The sequence below is a fragment of the Austrofundulus limnaeus genome, unplaced genomic scaffold, assembly GCF_001266775.1.
Source record: "Austrofundulus limnaeus strain Quisiro unplaced genomic scaffold, Austrofundulus_limnaeus-1.0 Scaffold114, whole genome shotgun sequence".
Lineage (NCBI taxonomy): Eukaryota > Metazoa > Chordata > Actinopteri > Cyprinodontiformes > Rivulidae > Austrofundulus > Austrofundulus limnaeus.
The window spans coordinates 326,617-347,679 of NW_013952516.1; the positions used below are offsets into that span (position 1 = coordinate 326,617).

The following is a 21,063-nucleotide window of genomic DNA, read 5'->3' on the forward strand; positions in this document are numbered from 1 at the left end:
GTTATGGAATTTCATAACTCTAAAATGTTTCAGTGTGTGGCAACTCTTAAAATTTATTGTCAAACTATGGTTCAAGGTACAGGACATGTATATAAAGCTTCTAAACTGTTCATTTAAAAAGAGTAAAATCAGCCTCCACCAGTACTCATCTATTTGAAATTTACCACTGAATCTAGATAATCAAGTCTTTAGAAAATATGTCGATGAGTGTGCACATACGTAAGAGGAACTTACTTGTTAGGGTACTTGCGGAAAATATCCTTGATGACTACAATGGCCTCCTGCACCACATAATTGACCTTGGTTTGTATGAGATCTAGCAGTGTGCTGACACAGCGCTCTGCTGATTGCTAACAAACAGAGGGGGGGAGGGGGGGAGAAATTGTCACAGGCAGCTATATGGAATAAAAACAGATACACAAGTGTGGGTAGATTCTATATTTCACACTAAAGTACRAGTCGGCCACAACGGAAAACTAATTTTAAAGCAAAAAAAGTCAAAACATTTAATTTACGATTAAATTCACTGTGAAATAAAACTCACAGGATCTCAGGTCCCAACATCAAATGTAATAAGATTTTTTAAGTAAGTTCAGGTAGATCAGTGAGGAAAAATATGCAGCAAATCATGCTTGAAATGAAAATACTGATGAAGTAATACGGAGCCATGGTGTGTCATGATTATCCATATTTTTTGTCACAATGACCTGAGGGAAACTACTTGGAGCCAGAACATCTACTATTATAATGATAATATGTCCATTTGTGACAATAATGTCTGCTTGTTATGAAACTCTGTGTCCTGCTTTGAGATAACTAGAGAAATATACAGATTTTGATGCTTTTTTTTTTAAATACAGAGAGCTAAACTGTCTGAGCTTTGTGATATTGTAAAATAAAAATCTTCAGCTGTCATTTTTCAAATCCTTTAACTAGGGGTGTCCCGATCCAATACTGATATCGGATATCGGTCCGATATCAACCAAAAAATGAGTATCGGATTTTATCGGCCTGTATAAAAAATGTCAGATATAAGCGCTCCGATATAAGCAGTTCAATCCAGCAGTCCACTGACTCCGCTCCAGTGTTTCTATCCAGCAGCGCTTGGATCCAGCATGCAGAGCTCACGTGATCATAACAACATGCTGCTCTAACAAGTTAGCAAGAATGTCGGCAGAACTTTCTATTTTCATCAGAAACAGAGTTGAAGCGAAGTGCAAAGTTGTCATGCACAAGTTTTCCGAGGGGAACACAGAACCGTGAACGTTTTAAACCGGAGCGACAACTACTCTCCACCCTGGAAGCAGCTTTGCTTTTCGGCTCGGTTCGTTCAGCCTCGGTCCAGTGACCGCACACAGCCGCGCTGTTTCAGAACCTCCTCTCTGGTCCGGTCGGTGGTTCTAAGCTGGCAGAAGCGAGGACAGCACGCATTCAGTTTTGACATCCCGTGGATTAGCTCTTGATGGACAGAAGAAAGGAGAGCRCAGCTTTTGTTGTGGAATATAAGTGTGACATGACGAGAGCAGTGATAAAATCTGCTCCCTGCAGGAGCGAGAGGCTGATCTCCACATGATGCTCAGAAAATGCAGCAGTGAGAAAGGTAGCTAACAATTTAAATAACTGACTAATTCTTACTATTTATTTTTGCTCTTGTTATTAGAGTGATGTTTAATCTGTTTACACACTTGTTTGAGTGAAGAKTAAGTGCAATGATCATGTTGTTTTGGTTACAGTCAGTAAAATTGGAGCTGTGGACTYTTAACTTTGAACAGACAATAATGTGGGGTTTTGTTTTGTCCCCACCTTCAGTTTTTTCCACCACAAAGCAGCACSAGGCTGACAGGTAGTAAAACAATAACCAAAGTGATTTTGAATTATTTTATACTTTAAAAGGCCATTTTCTTTTTATTGTTTTATTTTTCAGGGTATTATAATTTATTATATTAAATTGTATAATGTTCTTCAGTTTAAAATGTATGTCATCCATTGGTTAAAAATAAATGGGTCAGTTTTTCTCATACCTACTCTTTTTCMCTGTTTGACYTGATCAARACTTTTMYAAGRTTTTACAYTACAAAATAGGTAAAAGTGTGTGACTTGTACTGTTATGGTAATGGGTCAATATCGGTAACGGACAATTCTCAAAGTTGTAATATCGGTATTGCATCGGAAGTGAAAAAGTGGTATCGGGACATCCCTACCTTTAAGTATGAAGTGAAAATCAACAACACACCCACCTCCACTTTAATGGCACAGCGGCCAATGGCCCTCACAGCTTTACGCACAAAGTCCACGTCCACCTCAGTGGCATATTCCTTTAACTCAGCCAGCACCTACAGTGGAACACAGAGCTTTACTACCAAAACTATTTTCTTTTATTTTATTAAGGTTATAACTGATTCTACATGTCAATATGTTACCTGGGCAATGTTTGCTTGTGATGCAAGACGAATCATGATGTCCAGCTTCTCCAGTTTGACATAAATCGGGTCATTGTACTTGACAAAGAAAACCTTCATTTCATGTTTCAGGATCTCTGGGCTAAATGTCACAAACACAAATAAGTAAGTGGTATAACAGGAATAAAGGAAAGCACCTTTGCTTCATCACAAATAAAAAAAAGCTGYCAAGCAAACTTGATTCCAGACTCACCGCCTCTGGACAATGAGGTTGATGTTTCTAAGTGCCACGTACTGCAACTCAGGCTCAGCAGAAAGGAGCGTGACCAGCGGGGGGGCGAGCTTCTTGAGCAGAGTGCCGTAATAGTCCAAATCTTTGGGGAGCATTTCCATGAACTTCATTAAAACTTTGACTGCTGACAACACCACTGCAGAGTTGGCATGGGAGAGCCTCGGGGTGACACGCTCACAGATGCTGGCAGGTGTTAATGATGTTAAAAAGGTAAGAGAGAAAAAAATTAAATTGAACCTTAGGGGAACATAAACCGACAGACAAGCAGAAGGAGAAATTTATTAGAAGTGGTAAAGGAAGACTCACCTCTGAGACTCACGGTCATCACGAGGGGTGTAATTAGCCAGACAGTCAAGAATAAATATCTGTCCCCACTCTGTACATTCATTAAGAGCTGTCAGCAACTTGTTAATGGTCTGAGGGTTTAGGTCCATCAGATTACTGTTGGGATGAGACTCTGCAATTTCAGATAGGGCTGCTACTGCATTTGCAACGACCTAATGAGGAAGACAAGGAGTCAAATTAAAACTCATCGAAAAAAAAGCACCAACAACCGTGTTAGAAGAGAACTGTGAAATTCAAAATTTGTAACCAGATGTTTAACAAAGTATAACATCTGGCTTGGCTCAAGATCCAGATGCTTCTAGCTTCCTGAGGGAGTCATACCATGGGGTTGGAGTCTGAAATGAGATCTTTAAGGGTGTCCAAGAAGCCTTGGTCCTCCACCAGCTGGGCATTGATGTCATGCAGCTTTGCCACACACACAGCTGCAGTCTTCCTCACATAGGGGTCTTCATCCTTCAGACATTTTCTTAGAGGCTCACAGAGGTACTCGGTGATCTTGTCCACACGGATACAGCCCATTGTACGAACAGCAAGAGCTCGGATGAGAGGGTTGGGGTCTTCACAGTCCTAGATGGATGATCACAGTAATCATAAATTTCATCTCAAAATACCTTTTGAATTCTATTTCATATTTGCTTTTGTCCCCATCTTACAGAGTATAAAAGCTTTTCCACACAGGAGTCACTGCTTTTAAAATAAGACAAAAAGCAAAAAGGAAACATGCTTGTTGAACACTAGTTTGACAATCACACTGAAATAAGAGATACCCACTAAGAAAATGACAAAGAACTTCACACTGCAGTGACAAAAGAATGAATAAACAGGTTCAAATTACAGATTATTCCCTTATTTGTTCGATTTTAATACCTGAACAATTTGAAACTTCCCGTTACCCAGAGATATGGAAAATTTTAAACTTTCCTTTTCCCCCAGACTAACAGCACACCTTTACAGCGGTTTCTAAAAACTGCAGAAAAAGCTTTAAAAAAAAAAAAAAAGAAAAAGCTAAAAAACCCACCTTTAAAAGACAGGATATAAACTTATTATTGTTATTTGCATATGAAAACAACAAACTTAAATGTACCTTCACAAAGGTGTTAACAGCCATGATAGCCATGTCTGGCTGACTTTTGGCATAGTTCATCAAGTAGAGGTAGACCAACTTTTTCAGTTCCAGGTTGTCTGTTTGCATGCAGTTCACCACATCTGGAAACAGAGCGCTGCAGGAGGAACAAACTCTTATGAAACTTCAGACTCGAAGAGCGATGTTCTAGCGATGTTCTAGCAATATTTCCAGTTTCTCACCTGACATCTTTGCCCACCGTCATTGATGCTATGACCTTCTTCACGGCCTCCTTCTTCTTCTCTTTCTTGTCACTGTTTAGCTCTGCTTTGAGTTCAAAAATTTCCCCTAGACGCATATGTTGAAGGAAAAATAAAAAGATCAAATAATCTCTAAAGAAATGTGTGCCATGTAGACATAACCAGAATCTGTCAAAAATACTTTATAATAAATACACTGCGAGTGGGTTAGCTAAATGATTTCCTTATGGACCTGCGGTTCTGGATTTTAGATGAAGGTGCTGGAAAGGAGGCAATCATGCATCTGACTCAGCATGTAAATTTTACAGTAGTTCAGTCATTGAACTTTTACCACTTTATTGAGAACGCTCACTTTTCTTTCACACACACACACACACACACACACACACACACACACACACACACACACACACACACACACACACGTTTGTTTCTTGACCCYGTGGGGACCTTCCATTGACTTCCATTCATGTTTTTTAGACTTTATAGCCTAACCCTGACCRTATACTTTAAAATTAACCTCACACCTGACCCTAAAACTAACCTAAATCTTGGTCCTGAACATAACCCCACACCTGTAATTTGCATTTGGACCCATGGGGACCAGGCAGTGGTCCCCAAGATTCACTTTGGTCCCCACAAGGCTGCTTTTTTTTGGGAAAATTGTCCACACATTGTAGGAACCCCCCACGGCTGATCACCGTGATCGAACTGAAATTTTTCTCGATCAATAATCACGATCAAATAATCGCCCATCATCCCTAATTAGGTTAGATAGGTTTTAGTCAAGGAAATCTTAAAAATATACATAAAGTATTAAGCTGCAAAAGGACATGTTCACTGCCCCTTAAAAATGTCTGATATCAGCATTTATTGCCAATAGAATATAAAAAGGTGCTTAATGCTTCTTGGTTGTCAGAGAGCAGGGCTGGATGGAGATTTAACAAACATTAAGCACCTTTTAAAATATTTAGTAAGACGTGTTCTTGGTTTGTGTCAAAAAGGCTTTTATTTCTCAGTACATTTAAAAGCATTTTGGTTGCAAGATCATCTTGAATTATACTGCGATGAGCATTCAGTCATAAAACTCAAAGCAGATGGTTCCTGCAATTCAGTGCAAATTATTCAACAAGAGGTAAAAACAAGTTACCGGAAGTTAAAATAAAACACTGACGTATGATAGCAGGGAAGACAGTTTGTTGTGCAGTTTTACAGCTAAAAGAAGAATAGGCACACAGTTATCTTTTATCATGAAATACTCAATGTCAAGTTTTCCTCTATGTAATGTGATCTTGGAGTGTCAGTTGTGAATAAAGCATAATATCATCATGGGAAATGTTTTTAAMCAGATTTCAACCAAGTGCTTATTATTGTGTTGTTTATTTAAAACCCAAGCAAATGTTTGTCAGTTCACAGCAATTTTCAACTTTAGTTTAATCCTAACCAAATAGTTTGCAAATCCCTTAAGATGTTAGTCAACGGCACAGTGGAAATCCTCAAAAAACGCAAGTAACTCTCAAAAGAAAAACAAACCCAAATACCCCTAAATCTTAATTAACTCGGAACAACTTCAATTTAAAGGATTTGCACAATTACAGGTATTTGCAGGTTTGGAACATGACACTGATGTTAAGATTATGCAGACTGATGCACTCAGCAATTTCACTAGTAAATGTCAACATACTTATCTTTCAAAATGCCAAGGGCAAGAACAGTTTTCTTGGTCTGCACTCAATAAGGAGCTTTAAGATGATTAGTTCTTTAATAATTAGTTTAAAAAGCACAGATTTCTTCTATTTTGACTGAAGTNCCCCCCCCCCCAATGGTTGCCCAAAAATATCCACATTATAATTTGCTCAAAACACAGGAAAAYAAATTCATCTCATACATACAGCAACTACAAACCCTCACTGAGATATACATGTTTGGCATTGTAGGACATAACTGCATAAACAATAAGATATCAGACCTTTCTTGGTAGTGGTGAAGTACTTGGAGTCCGTCATCTTGGATCCAAACTGCCGATTCTCCTGCAAACAACAGAATAAAAAGATGACCGCAAACTTTGTTGCATGAGTAGAAACTTTTATTATCAGCAGAAAAACAGGAATGACTAGAAGTGCAAGCGAAGGAAAAGAAAAGGATTTCCTGTCTTCTCCCGGACAAATAACAGAAAACTGGGAAACAATGGGTTTTGCTGAGAAACCAGATCTTAAAATGTTGTTTTTAAAAGGATATGCCCAAATCAGCTAAAACTGAGCCAAAAAATACAATTAAATAAAATAAAATACTTTAGCCAACACCGAATGTGTTTGCACTGCAGTGCTAGTGAAATGGAGTATTTCTGTTTTTTTTTGTACGTTTTGATATTCATTTGAACAAACCCTGTTTGTTTTGTTTACAACCCTGTAAAAAATAAAAAACAACAAATTTTGATAGTTTTTAAGATTAAAAGCCATCAACTTTCCCAGTGTTGCCATTAAAACATTGACGCTGCATGGAAATCTAAACTGGGATTTATTCAGAAACTTTAATATTACTAGCTCACTTATCATATTATTTCTAGTTGTTTTCAAGTGTAATGGCACAACGTGTAACTACTTGCGCCAATTACACACTTCAAATATGCAACAACCTGCAAATATGATGGTTGTATTGTTGTGCTCAATGAATCAGACGCTAACAAAAAATAGCCAAACTAATAAACCTTCAGATAATAACACATTGGACATTTCATTATAGTAACTCATAGTAACATAAAATAATTTATGCTGAATTTAGGAACAATAAATTTTAATCACTGTTGTTTAAGTGTTTGTAGTAGGAAATTTTGTAATCTGTTGATTTGAAACTGTAAGACAATCAATAAAAATACAGGACTTTTATTTATATTGACTTCAGTTAAGCTAAAACTTGTGTCAGACATAAATCCTTCCTTGACTAAAGCAATCTTTAGGCAAAACTTGCTCTTACAATAACAATCTGATAAGAAAAAAAAGAAGAGATACGTTTTTGTTAAAACAGTAGTTTTAACTAAACAACTCGTTTAAATGCGTGTGTAACAATCCAGATGTATTTGCTACCTATATTAATGCTTTACATTTTACTTTTTTTCCTGATCAGGATCTATGGTGGCTTACAGCATCTGACAAGCAGCTAACTTCTACAACTAACCTTAATTTAACCACATGATCGATGGATTAGCACTGACGAAGTAGCTAGCTATACGGCTCRACTTTAAAGATAAATTATTACTTATAACAACTGACAACGTAACACTCGTACGCCTTTACATACGTATCAACTAACAACACGAGCATTTAACATTGGCTGACTTAAACATAATTTATTTAGCCACAGTGAATAAAAAGCTCGCTAACTCACTAGCAACATGCTAACGACGCTAGCGTTTCGGATGTGTTGGAATACAACATGAAGAACATCGAATATGTAGTTTACGGCAACAAAAAGTTGGCTGAATTAGTGTAAGTAACTATCGACAGTATTCTACCCATTACTCACGCATAACTGGTTGGCCCATTCCTGCATGTTTGCCGTAGTAACGGTAGATGAATGAAGCAGCTGCTAAAGGCTAGCGGCGGTACGCCTGCTGCTTCGGTTCGCCTGTCAGCGTCAGCCAGCAGCCGAGACATGACCTTCTAAGACGAGGCTTAAAGAAGCCTTTGCCGGGATAGTTAAGCTCTTAATCTATCGGCCTAATTCGGACCTTACCCAGCGAATTAGCGTACCTTCTGGAGTTGTAGTGAAGTAGCCACAGAGCGAATTAGAAGAAGAAAATCTCCACAGAAAAACACCTTACCGTGACAGGCGTAGAAAGAGCAGTCAGTGATGGCCTTTGACTCCGCCCACTTGTTTCACTTCCGCCTTTCAACAAAATGCCACTATCAAGCAACGTCACCTTACGTTCATWTAAAATGACCTGTTTACAACAATGGGAATAAAAGCAGCTTCCAAGCTCTTTTTTAAGTTTAGCGAATAAACTTGTTCTTGTCACGATTTGACACAAACATCTGAGACAACCAAACGTGTATTTTTATTTAGGGATCCTATAAATTGATTTTTTTTACCCCCCTTTTTTTTTACATTGTATTTAATTTGACAAATATCCTAATGCAATCTGCTTTTAACCCTAAAATGGGACAACATGRTGGTAAAGAATAATAAACAGACAAATCCAGTTAATAAACTTCAGGAGAGAAATTTATTACAACAATTTGATAGCATTTCTGAGAATTAAAAAAGTGAAACATTGCTGTATTGCTATTGCATACACACAATACACAATGTCAAGCAATCTGTACATCTTACTGAAGAAAATGGTGTCACATCACAAACATTCAGAGCTCACTGGTTGAGGCTGAAGATGGAGACTTTAATCAAATTACCATATTTGCACAACATATCTCTCAAATTGATCATCTTTATGAATAAAAGTTTCTTCCATGTTTCCTCAAAATCACCGCTCATGTAACTGGATGATCTAAACCACTGGTGTATCAAAATTCAAATAAAAAACTTAAAACTAAGAACCTTTAGTTTTTTTTTTTTTGTCCACACGGATAAATCCAAGATAAGAAATTATTTTGGTTCTGAGCGTTTTTGAAAGTTGAGGGGTAGAATCAAATTTGTCTTAAAAAGCCACATTTTTTTTAGTTGATGAGGAAATTGATGGATGTTTAAATGTCTCACATTGATGGATTCCACTAAATACTTATTCACTTACAGTACTTTGGACACAGATGTCACCTGAGCCAGCTGAGAGCTGATTTCATAAATAAATAAATTAGACCAACATCCATCCTTTCTTTACGTCAAGACTGTACATATTTCCACACCGTATATACATACTTGTTTATACTTTCTTTTCAACCAATACACTGATAGAGTCATGCAAAAACATTTAKTTCCCTTGCTTTTGTTGTGAAACAAAAAGCAGGATGTTTTGGACGTTTCTGCAGGGCACTGACACCAAAACCTTTACTTTTTACTTTCAAATACATTTTTTACAAAGTCTAAAACTGTCAGATATCTAAAACAGGACTGTCGTCTCTTTAAATTGGAGTCTCTCCTGGTGAAAATAAGAACTTCACCAGACAGCCTTGTWATCCGTTCCAGTATCTATTATTCATGCACTTTTTTCCTCCACATATGCACGTTCAAATTACCGTTCGTCTTCAACCATCTAACAATTGTTCCATTATTATCGGCACTAATCAGCATCAGCACGTCAGTCTGAACATGTGCAGTAAAAGGAACAGAATGAGTAAAAAACAAAATAAATTTACAGTAAAACGTCTTAGCCACTAGATGTCACCATTAGATGTGTCATTTATTGTATTTAAAACAGCTATCAAGTTTAGTGTATGATTAAAATAGGCAATATTCTTTTTTTTTTGTCATTATTCACTCTCAATCCCTTCAGCTTTAGGACAATAAACAGTAAATAATTCTAATGTACTGTCACCAAATTGAAGCAAAAAAAAACATTCAAAATCTCTTCTGTGACAAACGCTTTAAGGCAAAAGGGAATTGTCAAGGCTTTTCCAACACCAATATTGCATAGCTAAGGCAGCACAGATGGTAAAACGGCAAATATGTACATTAAAACTGTATCCACATCCTGTATTTACAAAAACACCCACTTTTCACGGAGCACATCGGCGTGTATTTACACATTCAATCTCTTCAGCGTTTGACTCGTGCTGCTTGTACATAAACACTGAACTCCAGGGTGCAGTTTGGTCAGAGGAGGAGCTCCGAACGRTTCAGTTTCAGTGACAATGACACAAAAGTTACACAAACCTCAACACCCTTTCGATTTTTCAAACTAAATTCACTTTAAAATGTAAATTAAAGTGTTTTACTGCTCAAAATAATCTTAAAACAAAATAATATTAAATAACAAATATGAACAATGACGATACCGGCTGATAGCAAAAAGCTGACACAGTACAGGAAYAACATTGTACAGTTGTAAAGAAATTGGTTGTATGATTTATAAGTTCTGAGGAATGAAGGAGCTACTTTTATCTACTGTATAATGTGAATATAGCAAATCACACATGGTGACCAGTAATGTTGAGAATCCTAATTACGATACCAGTATTTTGACCATCAGRGTAAACAGAGAGGTTATAACAAACTAGGAGAACCGTTCTACTTGACTATAGTTAGTGTTTGAGCTGTTTATAAAGATGAAGCTTCAAACATTGAGCACTTTACCATAGTAGAGCACATAGACGCATACATGCTCTCTATATCTGAAAGTCAACTGTGAGAGTTTCAGAACTGTCTTATTAACCATGTGTTTAGAAACATACCCCCACCTTCCAATATATATATTAAAATTATATTAAACATAAAATCATACCTTTGGTAATAAATATTTTGGCCTGAGTGCAAAAAAAGCAATGTGAACCCCTAGTGTCATTCAAGAAAAAAAAAGCTAAATTAAAAGGGTGTATTTGACGTCCAATCCACACAGTTTTCAGCCCAAACTTAAGACTTTTTTTTTACACAGTAGTCAAACTTTATGACAACAAACAGCTGCTTCCATCAGTTTTGTGCTACAGCTTCAGTGTCCAGGCTACTCTGTGCAGTGTACGAGCAATCCTTGTTGTCTGGGGCGTCGCTGAAGGCCTGCTGCAAGCTCTTGCATGGGTGGGAGCACTTAGGAGACAGCGGTGGTGTGTTGCAGGGTGAGAGAGTTTCATGAGAGTGCATGTCTTTGTAGCTGAATGGCGTGGGGATGCGTGAGGGGGCGTTTTGTGGTCTGTTGTCAGTGCGAGGCCTGAAGCTTCCGAGTTTGTGCTTAGAGACTGGGTCTACGTCGTTTGCGTTCTTTTGCCCGTTTTCCCTGTTGGTCACGGGCAAAGATGGTGGGGAGGAGTCTGAGCGCGACTCGCTCAAGCTGAAACACGTGGAAGAGTTTTCGCTCGAGGAATCCTGGAAGGAGCAGTCCTCAGAGGGCGAAAGAGGTACAAGTAACTGACCTTCTGGAGGCAGAAGGTCATCATTATTTTCTAGGACATARGTTGGGTTTGGAAGGTGGTTTGTTAGTGGCAAGTGTTCAGTCATTGAGTCGAGCTGACTCTGTTGACCTGTGAGCCCCCCTGAAGGAGTACAACTTCCAAGTTCTCCATTCATATTCCTACAGTTGGAAGCAGATTGGGAGGGAATGTGATTCATTAGCCTGTCTGTTTCCCTAGACAGAGAAGGAGGATGTCCCTTCTCCTCTGTTGAGCCTGAAATGGCTGGAAGCTTTTTAAGACCCCCTTTCCGCTCCCCCCAATGTTCATGAGAGCCTCTAAGATTTTGACCAGAAAGTATATTTAAAGGATCCTCCTGTGGCAAGTGACGGAGGTCGATTCTCTTGGATTCCTTGAGGTGAGGCAGAGTTCCAGTCCTCGCACCCACATTTATGGAGGAGGAGTCACAGACATTCGGCTCAGTGAGTGCAGGGACACGATGAACTCCGCTTACCTGCAGGGTTGCTCCTCCTGGAGCCTTTCCAATTAAATTTTCTTTAACCTGCTGGGTATTGGCCAGAAACTCAGCCTCAAAGCTGCGGTACAAGTCCTGTTCTTTCTGAGGGTCTAACGGTGGCAGCGTCTGGTATTCAAAACCAAGATCTTCTTCGTTGGACTCCTGACGCTTCAGACCAGAGCTGTTTTTAGGTTGGCCGCGTCCAGCAGAGCGGGGAGCCTGTGAGATCTGAGGGGAGCGGGTGGCGTAGTTAGAAGTGCTGCGAGGAGACGGCTGTGTTGAGCGACGCCCTCCAGTGGTGACAGGTGGCAGCTGTCTGCCTCTCCCTATAGATGGTGATCGAGGGGCTGGAGGTCTGGGAGTAGTTATAGTTCTCTTGTTGGGGCTGCTGTTGTTGCTCTGGATTCCTTTAATAGGGGAGTTAGAGCATGAAGATGACTGCCTCTTTGTGAGTCCAACCCCACCTCTCGGAGAGGGCGGGGGCACCTGTTTAGGCACCAGGTTCTCTCGTCTTTCTGATGACGGCGGCTGTACATCTCTAGAGGAGGAAGCGTGTCCAGTGATGGAATCACTTGAGTAAGTACGGCTGGTTAGCATAGTTTGGCTGTGGGAACGAGGAGGATGGAGCCTTCTGTGGACATCGTTTCCTAGGGAGCGCCCCCTGTCTGGGCGAGACGTAGGTGTTCCATCAGAAGACCCCTGTGKTGGGTTTGGTTTAAGAGTTGGAGCAAACGATGGCCGTTCCTGTGATTTGCTGCGGGCACGAGGCACTGAAGGTCTCTGGGATGGAGTCTGATTTCCTGCACCTGACCTCTCAATCATGTGCCTTCCTTCCTTGCGATTGACTAGTAGCACTACCTCTTCACCCGAGTGCCAAGAGGAACTGCCAACTGAGCGCTTTCCTCCTCCTCCTCCTCCTCCTCCTCCTTTGGAGGAGGCTGTAGAAGAGTCACTGTCTCCAGAAAGACGTCTTGTTATCTGCCTCTTTGTCTCTTTATTCCTGCATTGTAAACAGAAAGCAGTCATTGATAACTATATCAACAATACTAACTTATACAGCTTATACAACCCCTGGCAAAAAGTATGGAATCACCAGTCTTGGATGAGCACTCATTCAGACATTTCATTCTGTAAAACAAACAGATCAAAAACATGATACAATAATAAGGTCATTCCAAAGTGCAACTTGTTGGCTTTCAGGAACACTCAAAGAAATGAAGAGAAAACATTGTGTGAGTCAGTGAATGTTATTTTTATTGACCAAGCACAGGGAAAAAAGTATGGAATCACTCAATTCTGAGGAAAAAAGTATGGAATCACTCAATTCTGAGGAAAAAAGTATGGAATCACTCAATTCTGAGGAAAAAAGTATGGAATCACTCAAATTGGAGGTAGAAAATAAGGACGCACCCAGTCAATTTCCTTTCCCTAAATGGACACCTGCCTCAGATTAGATCTGCTCCTTAGTCTGCAGTTAAAAACACCTGCAGTTCAGGGCTGCTGGACAAAGTGGAGTGGCAAGAACCATGGCTCCAACAAGAGAAATGTCTCTTGAAACAAAAGAGGGGATTGTGAAACTTCTTGAAGAAGGTAACTCTTCACGCATGGTTGCTAAAGATGTGGGCTGTTCACAGTCAGCTATATCCAAGATATGGACCAAATACAAACAGAATGGAATGGTTGTTAAAGCCAAGTGTACTGGTAGACCAAGAAAGACATCAAAGCATCAAGACAAACAACTTAAGGCCATTTGTCTTGAAAACCGAAAGAGTACAACTAAAAACAGATGACACATAAATGGGAGGAAGCTGGAGCCAATGTATGTGACCGAACCRTAAGAAATGGCCTAAAGGAAATAGGATTTCAATACAGTAAAGCTAAAAGAAAACCATCATTGACACCTAAACAAAAAAGAACAAGACTGCAATGGGCTAAGGAGAGGCAATCATGGACTGTGGATGACTGGATGAAAGTTATATTCAGTGATGAGTCAAGAATCTGCATTGGACAAGGTGATGATGCTGGAACTTTTATTTGGTGTCGTTCCAGTGAGATTTATGAAGAGGACTGCCTGAAGAAAACAACCAAATKTCCACAGWCCTTGATGATATGGGGCTGCATGTCAGGTAAAGGCACTGGGGAGGTGACTGTGGTTAATTCTTCTATCGATGCACAAGTTTACATTGACATTTTGGACAGTTTTCTCATCCCTTCAGTTGAACAGATGTTTGGAGGTGATGAAATAATTTTCCAAGATGACAATGCATCGTGCCATAGGGCAAAAACAGTGAAGGCATTCCTTGGAGAAAGACACATTCAGTCGATGTCATGGCCTGCAAAAAGTCCAGATCTCAACCCAATTGAAAACCTGTGGTGGAAAATGATCTGGCAACTGCTATCAAAGAGAGTTGGCACCAAATTGATGAAGAATACTGTTTGTCACTCATCAAGTCCATGCCTCAGAGACTGCAAGCTGTTATAAAAGCCAAAGGTGGTGCAACTAAATACTAGTGATGTATTTTGAATGGTCTTTTGTTTATCTGTTTTTCATGATTCCATTCTTTTTTACTCAGAATTGAGTGATTCCATATTTTTTTTCCTGTGCTTGGTCAATAAAAGTAACATTCACTGACTTCCACAATGTTTTCTCTTCATTTCTTWGAGTGTTCCTGAAAGCCAACAAGTTGCACTTTAAAATGACTTTCTTATTGTATCATGTTTTTGATCTGAGTTTGTTTTACAGAATGAAATGTCTGAATGCATGCTCATCCAAGACTGGTGATTCCATACTTTTTGCCAGGGGTTGTACATTTCAATTGGAACCCAGTCCACTACATAGGTGAAGAAAGWGGCAGCAGGCAGTTATGAGAACCCCTCCCCAAAATATCCTAATTCATAAAACAATATGACATTTATTAAGCAAAACTGGGGATTTGTGAGTATTTTCAATTTGTAAATAAACAGTTTTTCTGACCTAAGGCTCATATGTGTCTTGTAACAACGAGCAGAGACAACCAGGGGGATTACAGAGAAGATGAGAGCAAGTGGGGGCAGGATTAGTGGTCTCAAAGATTTTCTAACACACATCACAGCTCTCTCTCAACCAAACACCACTCTACTGTCACACAGCACCAGGACCATCAGGTTTAACTGCAGCTCACACCTCACATATTGGAGAGTTAATCCATACATATAATAATCGATAGTCAGAGGCTTTTATTACTTCGCAATTACAAAAATATAGTGTATATTCAATACAAGAATAATAAAACTAATTTTAAACTGTTTAGACAAAAAAAAACTGAATGAAACTGAAATGGAAACTTTTACTTTAGGATGGCACAAAACTTCAGTCTTTTGTGTTGAATTATGGGTGCGAGAGATGCAGGTTTGTTTTTGTTCCACTTTTAGTTTGTCWCTTGTAAAACAGTCTGTGTAGCTCACCTGTTGACCTGTTTCGTTCACCAATCAGCTGCAGACAGCTGTCCAGGAAAGGGTGTGAGATTAGTCTTCACCTATTCAGGCCCATGTTAAATGGGATGTCACTTCAGTTAGTTAATCTGAACGAGATGTTGCCTTTTTGTCTGGTCTGAGCTGTCACTTAACAGAAATGAGCCACATTCATGCTTATATTCAACGCAAACTACTTTAAACTGGCTTCATTATCAATTTACAATGATAACAAGAGAAAATCTTGAGAGCATCCATATAGTCCCTCTATGGTAGTTAGGTACTATATAAAAATAACAAAGAGTTTAGAAGAGGAAAAAGGTAAGAACTGTTGTTAAAAATACAAATGAATTCCCACCTTCTGGCCACTAGGAGGTGCTGTTTAGGTGGTTGTGTGAGTTAGATTTATCAAGGCAATGTCACCTGAGATTAGATAAATCTGTTCTGGTCTAATCTGTGGCTCTCTGGTATGTTTGTGTTGTGTTAGTGTCCCACTTAGTGTGAGTGCCATGTCTGCTTCTCCATCTGTGGGCATCGCACAGCGAGAAGCAAAAAACGAGCACGCCCCGTGAGACAACCACAAGTTTAACACTTAACTGCACACTTGCACAGGGACACACACACCCTTACCTGAGAGGATTAAAGTGGCGTTGCTCGGAGCGGTCTCGTGGGGGCTTCGGGAGCAGCGAACGCGCGGCTCCAGAGTCCACCTCTGCATGGGCAGAGGAGTTCTGAGTCTGAGCTGGTCGCGTGGAGGAGGAGGAGGAGGAGGAGGACGCACTCTGCGGCTCCAGGGAGCGCCTGTCAGGAGTTTTGTAAGGCGCGATGCCCTCGTTTCTCCAATGTGGACCCGGGCTGGTGGAGCGAGAGGAATGGGCGCTGGAGGACTTGCTCTGGGCTCCCTGACCTTGGCCACTGGCTTTGGCCTGGTGGTATCGGTGAGCTGCGGAAACASATTTATAATGAGTGGTTCAGTCCGACTTTAACCAACATTGGCAAAGAGCCTGTTCAATCAGCAACAACTGAAGACATTTAGTGGTCAGGAAATTCCCCACAGCATGTCAAGATCTCAGCAGCAGATGATAAATACTGCTGAAAGATKAATCATGTTAAACACGTCAGTCACAGCTGCTTAATGAGCTTAACAAGATGGGTTTGGGGAACAAAATAAGCCAGTTTTAACAACAGATTATGATCTTCAGTGTGCTTTCTTGTTGTTAAAATATACCACCAGTGTAGATTACAAACAGTTGTACACTCATTTTCTGACTCTTCAGAGGAGTTTGTTTTAGGATGGTTGATCCAACAAAATGATGAATATGTGTCAGTGTGATACAGATCACTGTGTGTAAACAATCATATTAAAACAGTTTAAACAAACTTGTGACAAAAAACTAGAACTTCACATAAAATGTTTTTTTTAGTGCAAAAAAATTGTTTTTCCAAAAACGTATTCTCTTCTCAACTTCATACATACTTAACTTCCAAAATATTAAAAAGTTTGTAAGCAGACATGTCTGAGGGCATGGACTGAAAGAATGGTATGAGGCTCTGTGTATTTGTAAAACAGTGTTCGGAAAATACATTTTAATTATACTCTTGCGTTCTTTTCTGCACCTAAACTAGCTTTGGCAAGAAGTAATKTTAAGATATGTGCGACACAAACTACTTGTGGTTGTATGATATCAAATTTGTCCACTCAGTTAAAAATGTAACAATTTTACACACGCTGTCAAAAGTTGAACTTTTCATTCAGTATGTTATTGCAACAATTACAATAATCCAGCACAGCAGATTTTAGCAGTGTCTGCCCAACATGTTACATCACGTATGAATCATTCTTTTACAGCCTTAAATGTATCATAAATTATGCAAGTTAAAAAGAAAAAAATAAACATTTCTTTTTTAGGCCTAATAGAGAAGAGAACAGGAAGTGACCTCACCAAAAGCAGCACAACGACAAGGATCATGCTTGTCCAAGTAGTGCTCGAGTGTGTCCCAGCCCCCTCCAACCCGCACCATCACATGAGTCCGAAGGACCTGAGGGGGGGAGAGAGAGAGCAAGGCTTTAACAGATGCAGGCAGTGCAACAAAAGAACAAAATAACAAAAATAAACCCAAAAAAATACAGAAATTTTAGAAYCTGAGGGCCGACCTTCAGTGTGATATTGATCTACCTCTTTCTCTGACTCCCCACSCACCCCCACCCCCACCCCACAGCTTCTTTCTCCCATATCACTCCCAGTTGCTGCCATTGTGAGGTCTGTTCATTACTGTGCCAACTCCTCATTAAACAGCAGCATAATAAAGAGCCACAGTTCTGGGAAAGACACTCTTCTTGTTGGCTCTAAAGCTCAGCTGGCTTCTCCGTGTTTCCACAGAGCAGCGAGATGAATTGGCAGAGTAATAAGTCATTAGCTCCTCGGCAGAGATTTCATTTTTCAGGAGAAGTGGAGTGAGAGGTGGGGGTGTCAGGATAGCCATAACAGAGGGGGGCCCACCACGAGATCACACTCCAGAGTTTCTCTCCTCCCAGGGAGACGCTGCCGTCACTGAAGCAGCACAATCTGCCTAATGTGACAGCACGGTGGAGAYGAGCCACGGCTCCTCTTTGTGTTGTGTTGTGTAACACACAGTCTGTCAGCCACATGTTTTAAAGACTGTACCTAYGGTTCTGAGGTCACACAAGGCAGTCCATACTGACAGACATGCGTGGGCTGGCACAGAGCTCGTTTCCACTTCACCACACACACGTGGCACCGCATCTCATCTTCGACCACAGTCCCAACACAGAAACCCCATGTGCGCTGCAGCCTGACCCCACCTTTCTGCCAACACAATCCCTACCAGTTCGCTACAAGTTTTTTCATCTGCTTTGCTTGCCCTTCCACAWCAAATCCGTCAAAACAGCTCATCTGCTTATCTCTATCAGACCGGGGGGCATAAACTGCTTAAACACGCCACGGCTTTGACCTCCTGCCAGTAACAGGTTTACTGTCTGTGTGACGCTGCGTGACCAGCATGAGACAGCAGTGAAAGGCAGGCTGCGTGAAGGTTTGTAATGTATCATCCTATTTTAAGCATCGCTGCGAGTCACACTCTGACAATACAAAACCAACGTTCGATAAGAGAGATCTGCATAAAGGYTGTGTTTATTTTTTATTTTTTTGACTTCCACTTTTYGCTCACCTTTTTGTGAAGTGCATACTGAGAACTACGTGCATGTTTTGTGATATGACATATAAGATATTAAAGCAAAAAAAACATTTTTGTGTTGCAACATGCTGCAGTTTCAGATACGTACTAGGTCAGGGCTATTCAACTAAACTGCTCTGGGGCCACAGTTACTGCAGGTCAACAGCTGAGGGGCTGAACATCCAGCAATTAAAGTCATTATGTAAATAAATCAAGTATTACAAAGATATGTTACCTTAGAATTAGCTTATTTTGCTGCATTTAATCATGAATACAACATACAGAACCCTATAAAAGTAGTGATAATAAAACATTATCAAAAACAAAAAGAASACATTATGCCTCCTRTTTGACACAACTATTTTGACATCTCTGACTTGCCAAATTTTTAAAYCAATTTTATTTTTACTTCCATCATTTTATCGTCAACTGCTTGTAGTTTTAACTGTCTTGAGTGTTTATAGAAATGTTTTTTACTAGCTTCTAGCCAAGATTCTGACGTTTCTGTAGATACCAAACATGTCTATGTTTAACTAAAAAAACTTAGAGTAATTAAAGTAGAAAACCGAGGGTTTGGGCTTAAGAGATGAATGAAYCAATTGGCAGGCCGAACTTTGGTCACTCGCGGGCCGGATGTGGCCTGCGGGCCACCAGTTGAATAGCCCTGTATTAGGTGATCAAACCAAACCATCGCCGTATGTATTCTGCATCACTTTTTCCTCACCCAACAGGTTTRTARTTCATTTCATTATTTATACACAACACTTGCAGTTGGAAGTTCCCYGAGGCTGAGTAGATGTTCAGGAACCATGTTCCACTTTAGATCTGTGGCTCAGCTGCCAGATCTTTCATCCACTGAAGGGCTTTCACAGACTCCACTACAGAGATCCCATCCCTGTTCCTATGGCAACAGTGAACAGAGAGGGGGGGGGGGGTCAAAGCAATTTCTTCTTAAATGCTGTTAAATTCAGGTATTAAACTCACGGTTCATTTCAGCTGTTGTTCCCCACAGCTAAAAGYCTCCCTAACAACCACCTGCTCTGCTCCTGTTCAACCATTTGTTTTCACCACGTCGTCTCAAGGTTCTTGTAACAGCTTAGGTTGTTGAATAGGGCTTTGTCGGGTATTACAGTGCGTATCCTCCCATCAGGAAAATAAGGGAAGTGTGTTGGACGCGCTCGTAGCTGCTTGAGCAAGTGTATATTCACTGTCATCCCCCATGAATCAGCGAGGGGTGGAAACGGCACGAAAGGAGCCAGTCTGACAAGTCCGAGGCTCTGAGACATGCAAACACACACCCAGAGTCCACCCCAACTTTAAATATACACTGTATGCTGAGTTTAGATGGGCGCTCCGAGAGGGAAACATGTTTACATTGAGCACAGACTTCTCACCGCAACTTAAAAACAAAAAGGTGGAAGAGGGCGATGAGTCTTCTTTTTCTCAAGGTAAAAAGGTCTTGTTTTCCTGGAGAAGTAATAAACTCCTAAAGAGTTGTTTTCACTGTGCTCATTGCAATAAAAACAAGCAACTCTGCTGCCTCTATTTCAGGAGTGGTAACCATGTGATAAAAATGCAAATAAAAAAWAATAATAGGACYGCCCGGACTTATTTTGTGCACTCAGCTCTTCTTCAGGTCACATAAAGGGAAAAGGGTGCAAAACATCTCTTGGTGCAATCAATGAGTTGAATGTAGACAAGCTTTCTTTGTTGCATGTTTATTTCAGATGTTGTTTCAGTAGTTTTTTTTTTTCTTTTCTTGGTAAAATAATAATTAAAAAAATCAATGATAAATGGATGTTTTAAAGTCTTCTATCTTAATTCAGCTGCTAATAATTCTGGCTTTGTAAAACTATGTCAAATAATTTGTTTTAAGAAATGACAGACATTTTTCACGTTTAACAGAGGACGAATGAATCAGCACTTATAAAACTGCAAAATATTATTGAGCTGCAGAAGCCAGCTGACTCACACAAAATAAAAGCCGTGACTAAAATAAAGGAAAAGAATGAAAAACCATTTCAAAAGGTTAACTTCACAGAGTGGAAATTATGCTGACTGTTTCCAGCCAGACATATTTGCAAGAAATGTTCTAGTTGTTTTTTTTTTCATTGTTGTAAGATGTATTTATTTTTCAAGCAAAGATCTTCTGTTATTATATAAAATTATTGATTGAAAGAAAGTTTTTAACCTCTTAGTGTTCCAAGGAATGCAGTGATAAGTGAAATAATGACTTATTTTGTAGAGGCAAAAGTTAAAACCTAGTGAGATGCTCTAATAAAATSTTTTGCCAAACAATGGATGTCTGCTTTACTTTAGCTTGTATCTTATCAAAAATGCATGTGTTTTATATGTGTTTTACATAACTGATATATACTGTAATTTTACTGCGTGTTTACATGTAATGTTTTAATTTACAGGAGTTTAAAGGGCCAATATTATGTGTTTCTCAGGCATACATTTATATACTATACCATATTAAAATATCTATGTCACCTTTAGTTGTTATAAAAATGCTGATTTTATGTTAAAATAGAAAATAAACTTATCTTC

At 39.7% G+C, this 21,063-nt stretch overlaps 2 protein-coding genes across 8 annotated transcripts in view; both read right to left on the reverse strand.

Moving 5' to 3' along the window:
* ap1b1 (adaptor related protein complex 1 subunit beta 1) overlaps positions 1-8,238 on the reverse strand; it is a 30,053-nt gene extending 21,815 nt beyond the window's left edge. For 2 of the 7 annotated variants that reach the window (XM_014014320.1, XM_014014319.1), the window contains exons 1-10: positions 7,882-8,043; positions 6,329-6,389; positions 4,342-4,447; positions 4,121-4,256; positions 3,358-3,603; positions 2,998-3,188; positions 2,653-2,874; positions 2,421-2,541; positions 2,238-2,333; positions 235-350 (exon numbers count right to left, since the gene is read on the reverse strand). In XM_014014320.1, coding sequence (XP_013869774.1) covers positions 235-350; positions 2,238-2,333; positions 2,421-2,541; positions 2,653-2,874; positions 2,998-3,188; positions 3,358-3,603; positions 4,121-4,256; positions 4,342-4,447; positions 6,329-6,389; positions 7,882-7,908 — 1,322 coding nt within the window. In that variant the 5' untranslated portion in view covers positions 7,909-8,043. Of the gene's footprint in view, positions 1-234; positions 351-2,237; positions 2,334-2,420; positions 2,542-2,652; positions 2,875-2,997; positions 3,189-3,357; positions 3,604-4,120; positions 4,257-4,341; positions 4,448-6,328; positions 6,390-7,881; positions 8,044-8,091 lie in introns of those variants that run through there. The other 5 variants (XM_014014321.1, XM_014014322.1, XM_014014323.1 and 2 more) reach the window with 5 other exon arrangements.
* A 324-nt stretch (positions 8,239-8,562) lies between these two features.
* gas2l1 (growth arrest-specific 2 like 1) overlaps positions 8,563-21,063 on the reverse strand; it is a gene marked incomplete at its 5' end in the record, with an annotated part of 25,622 nt that continues 13,121 nt past the window's right edge. Inside the window, 3 exon segments of the mRNA XM_014014326.1 lie at positions 8,563-12,865; positions 15,946-16,258; positions 17,259-17,355. Of these exon segments, the coding sequence (XP_013869780.1) occupies positions 10,936-12,865; positions 15,946-16,258; positions 17,259-17,355 (2,340 nt within the window). The 3' untranslated portion in view covers positions 8,563-10,935.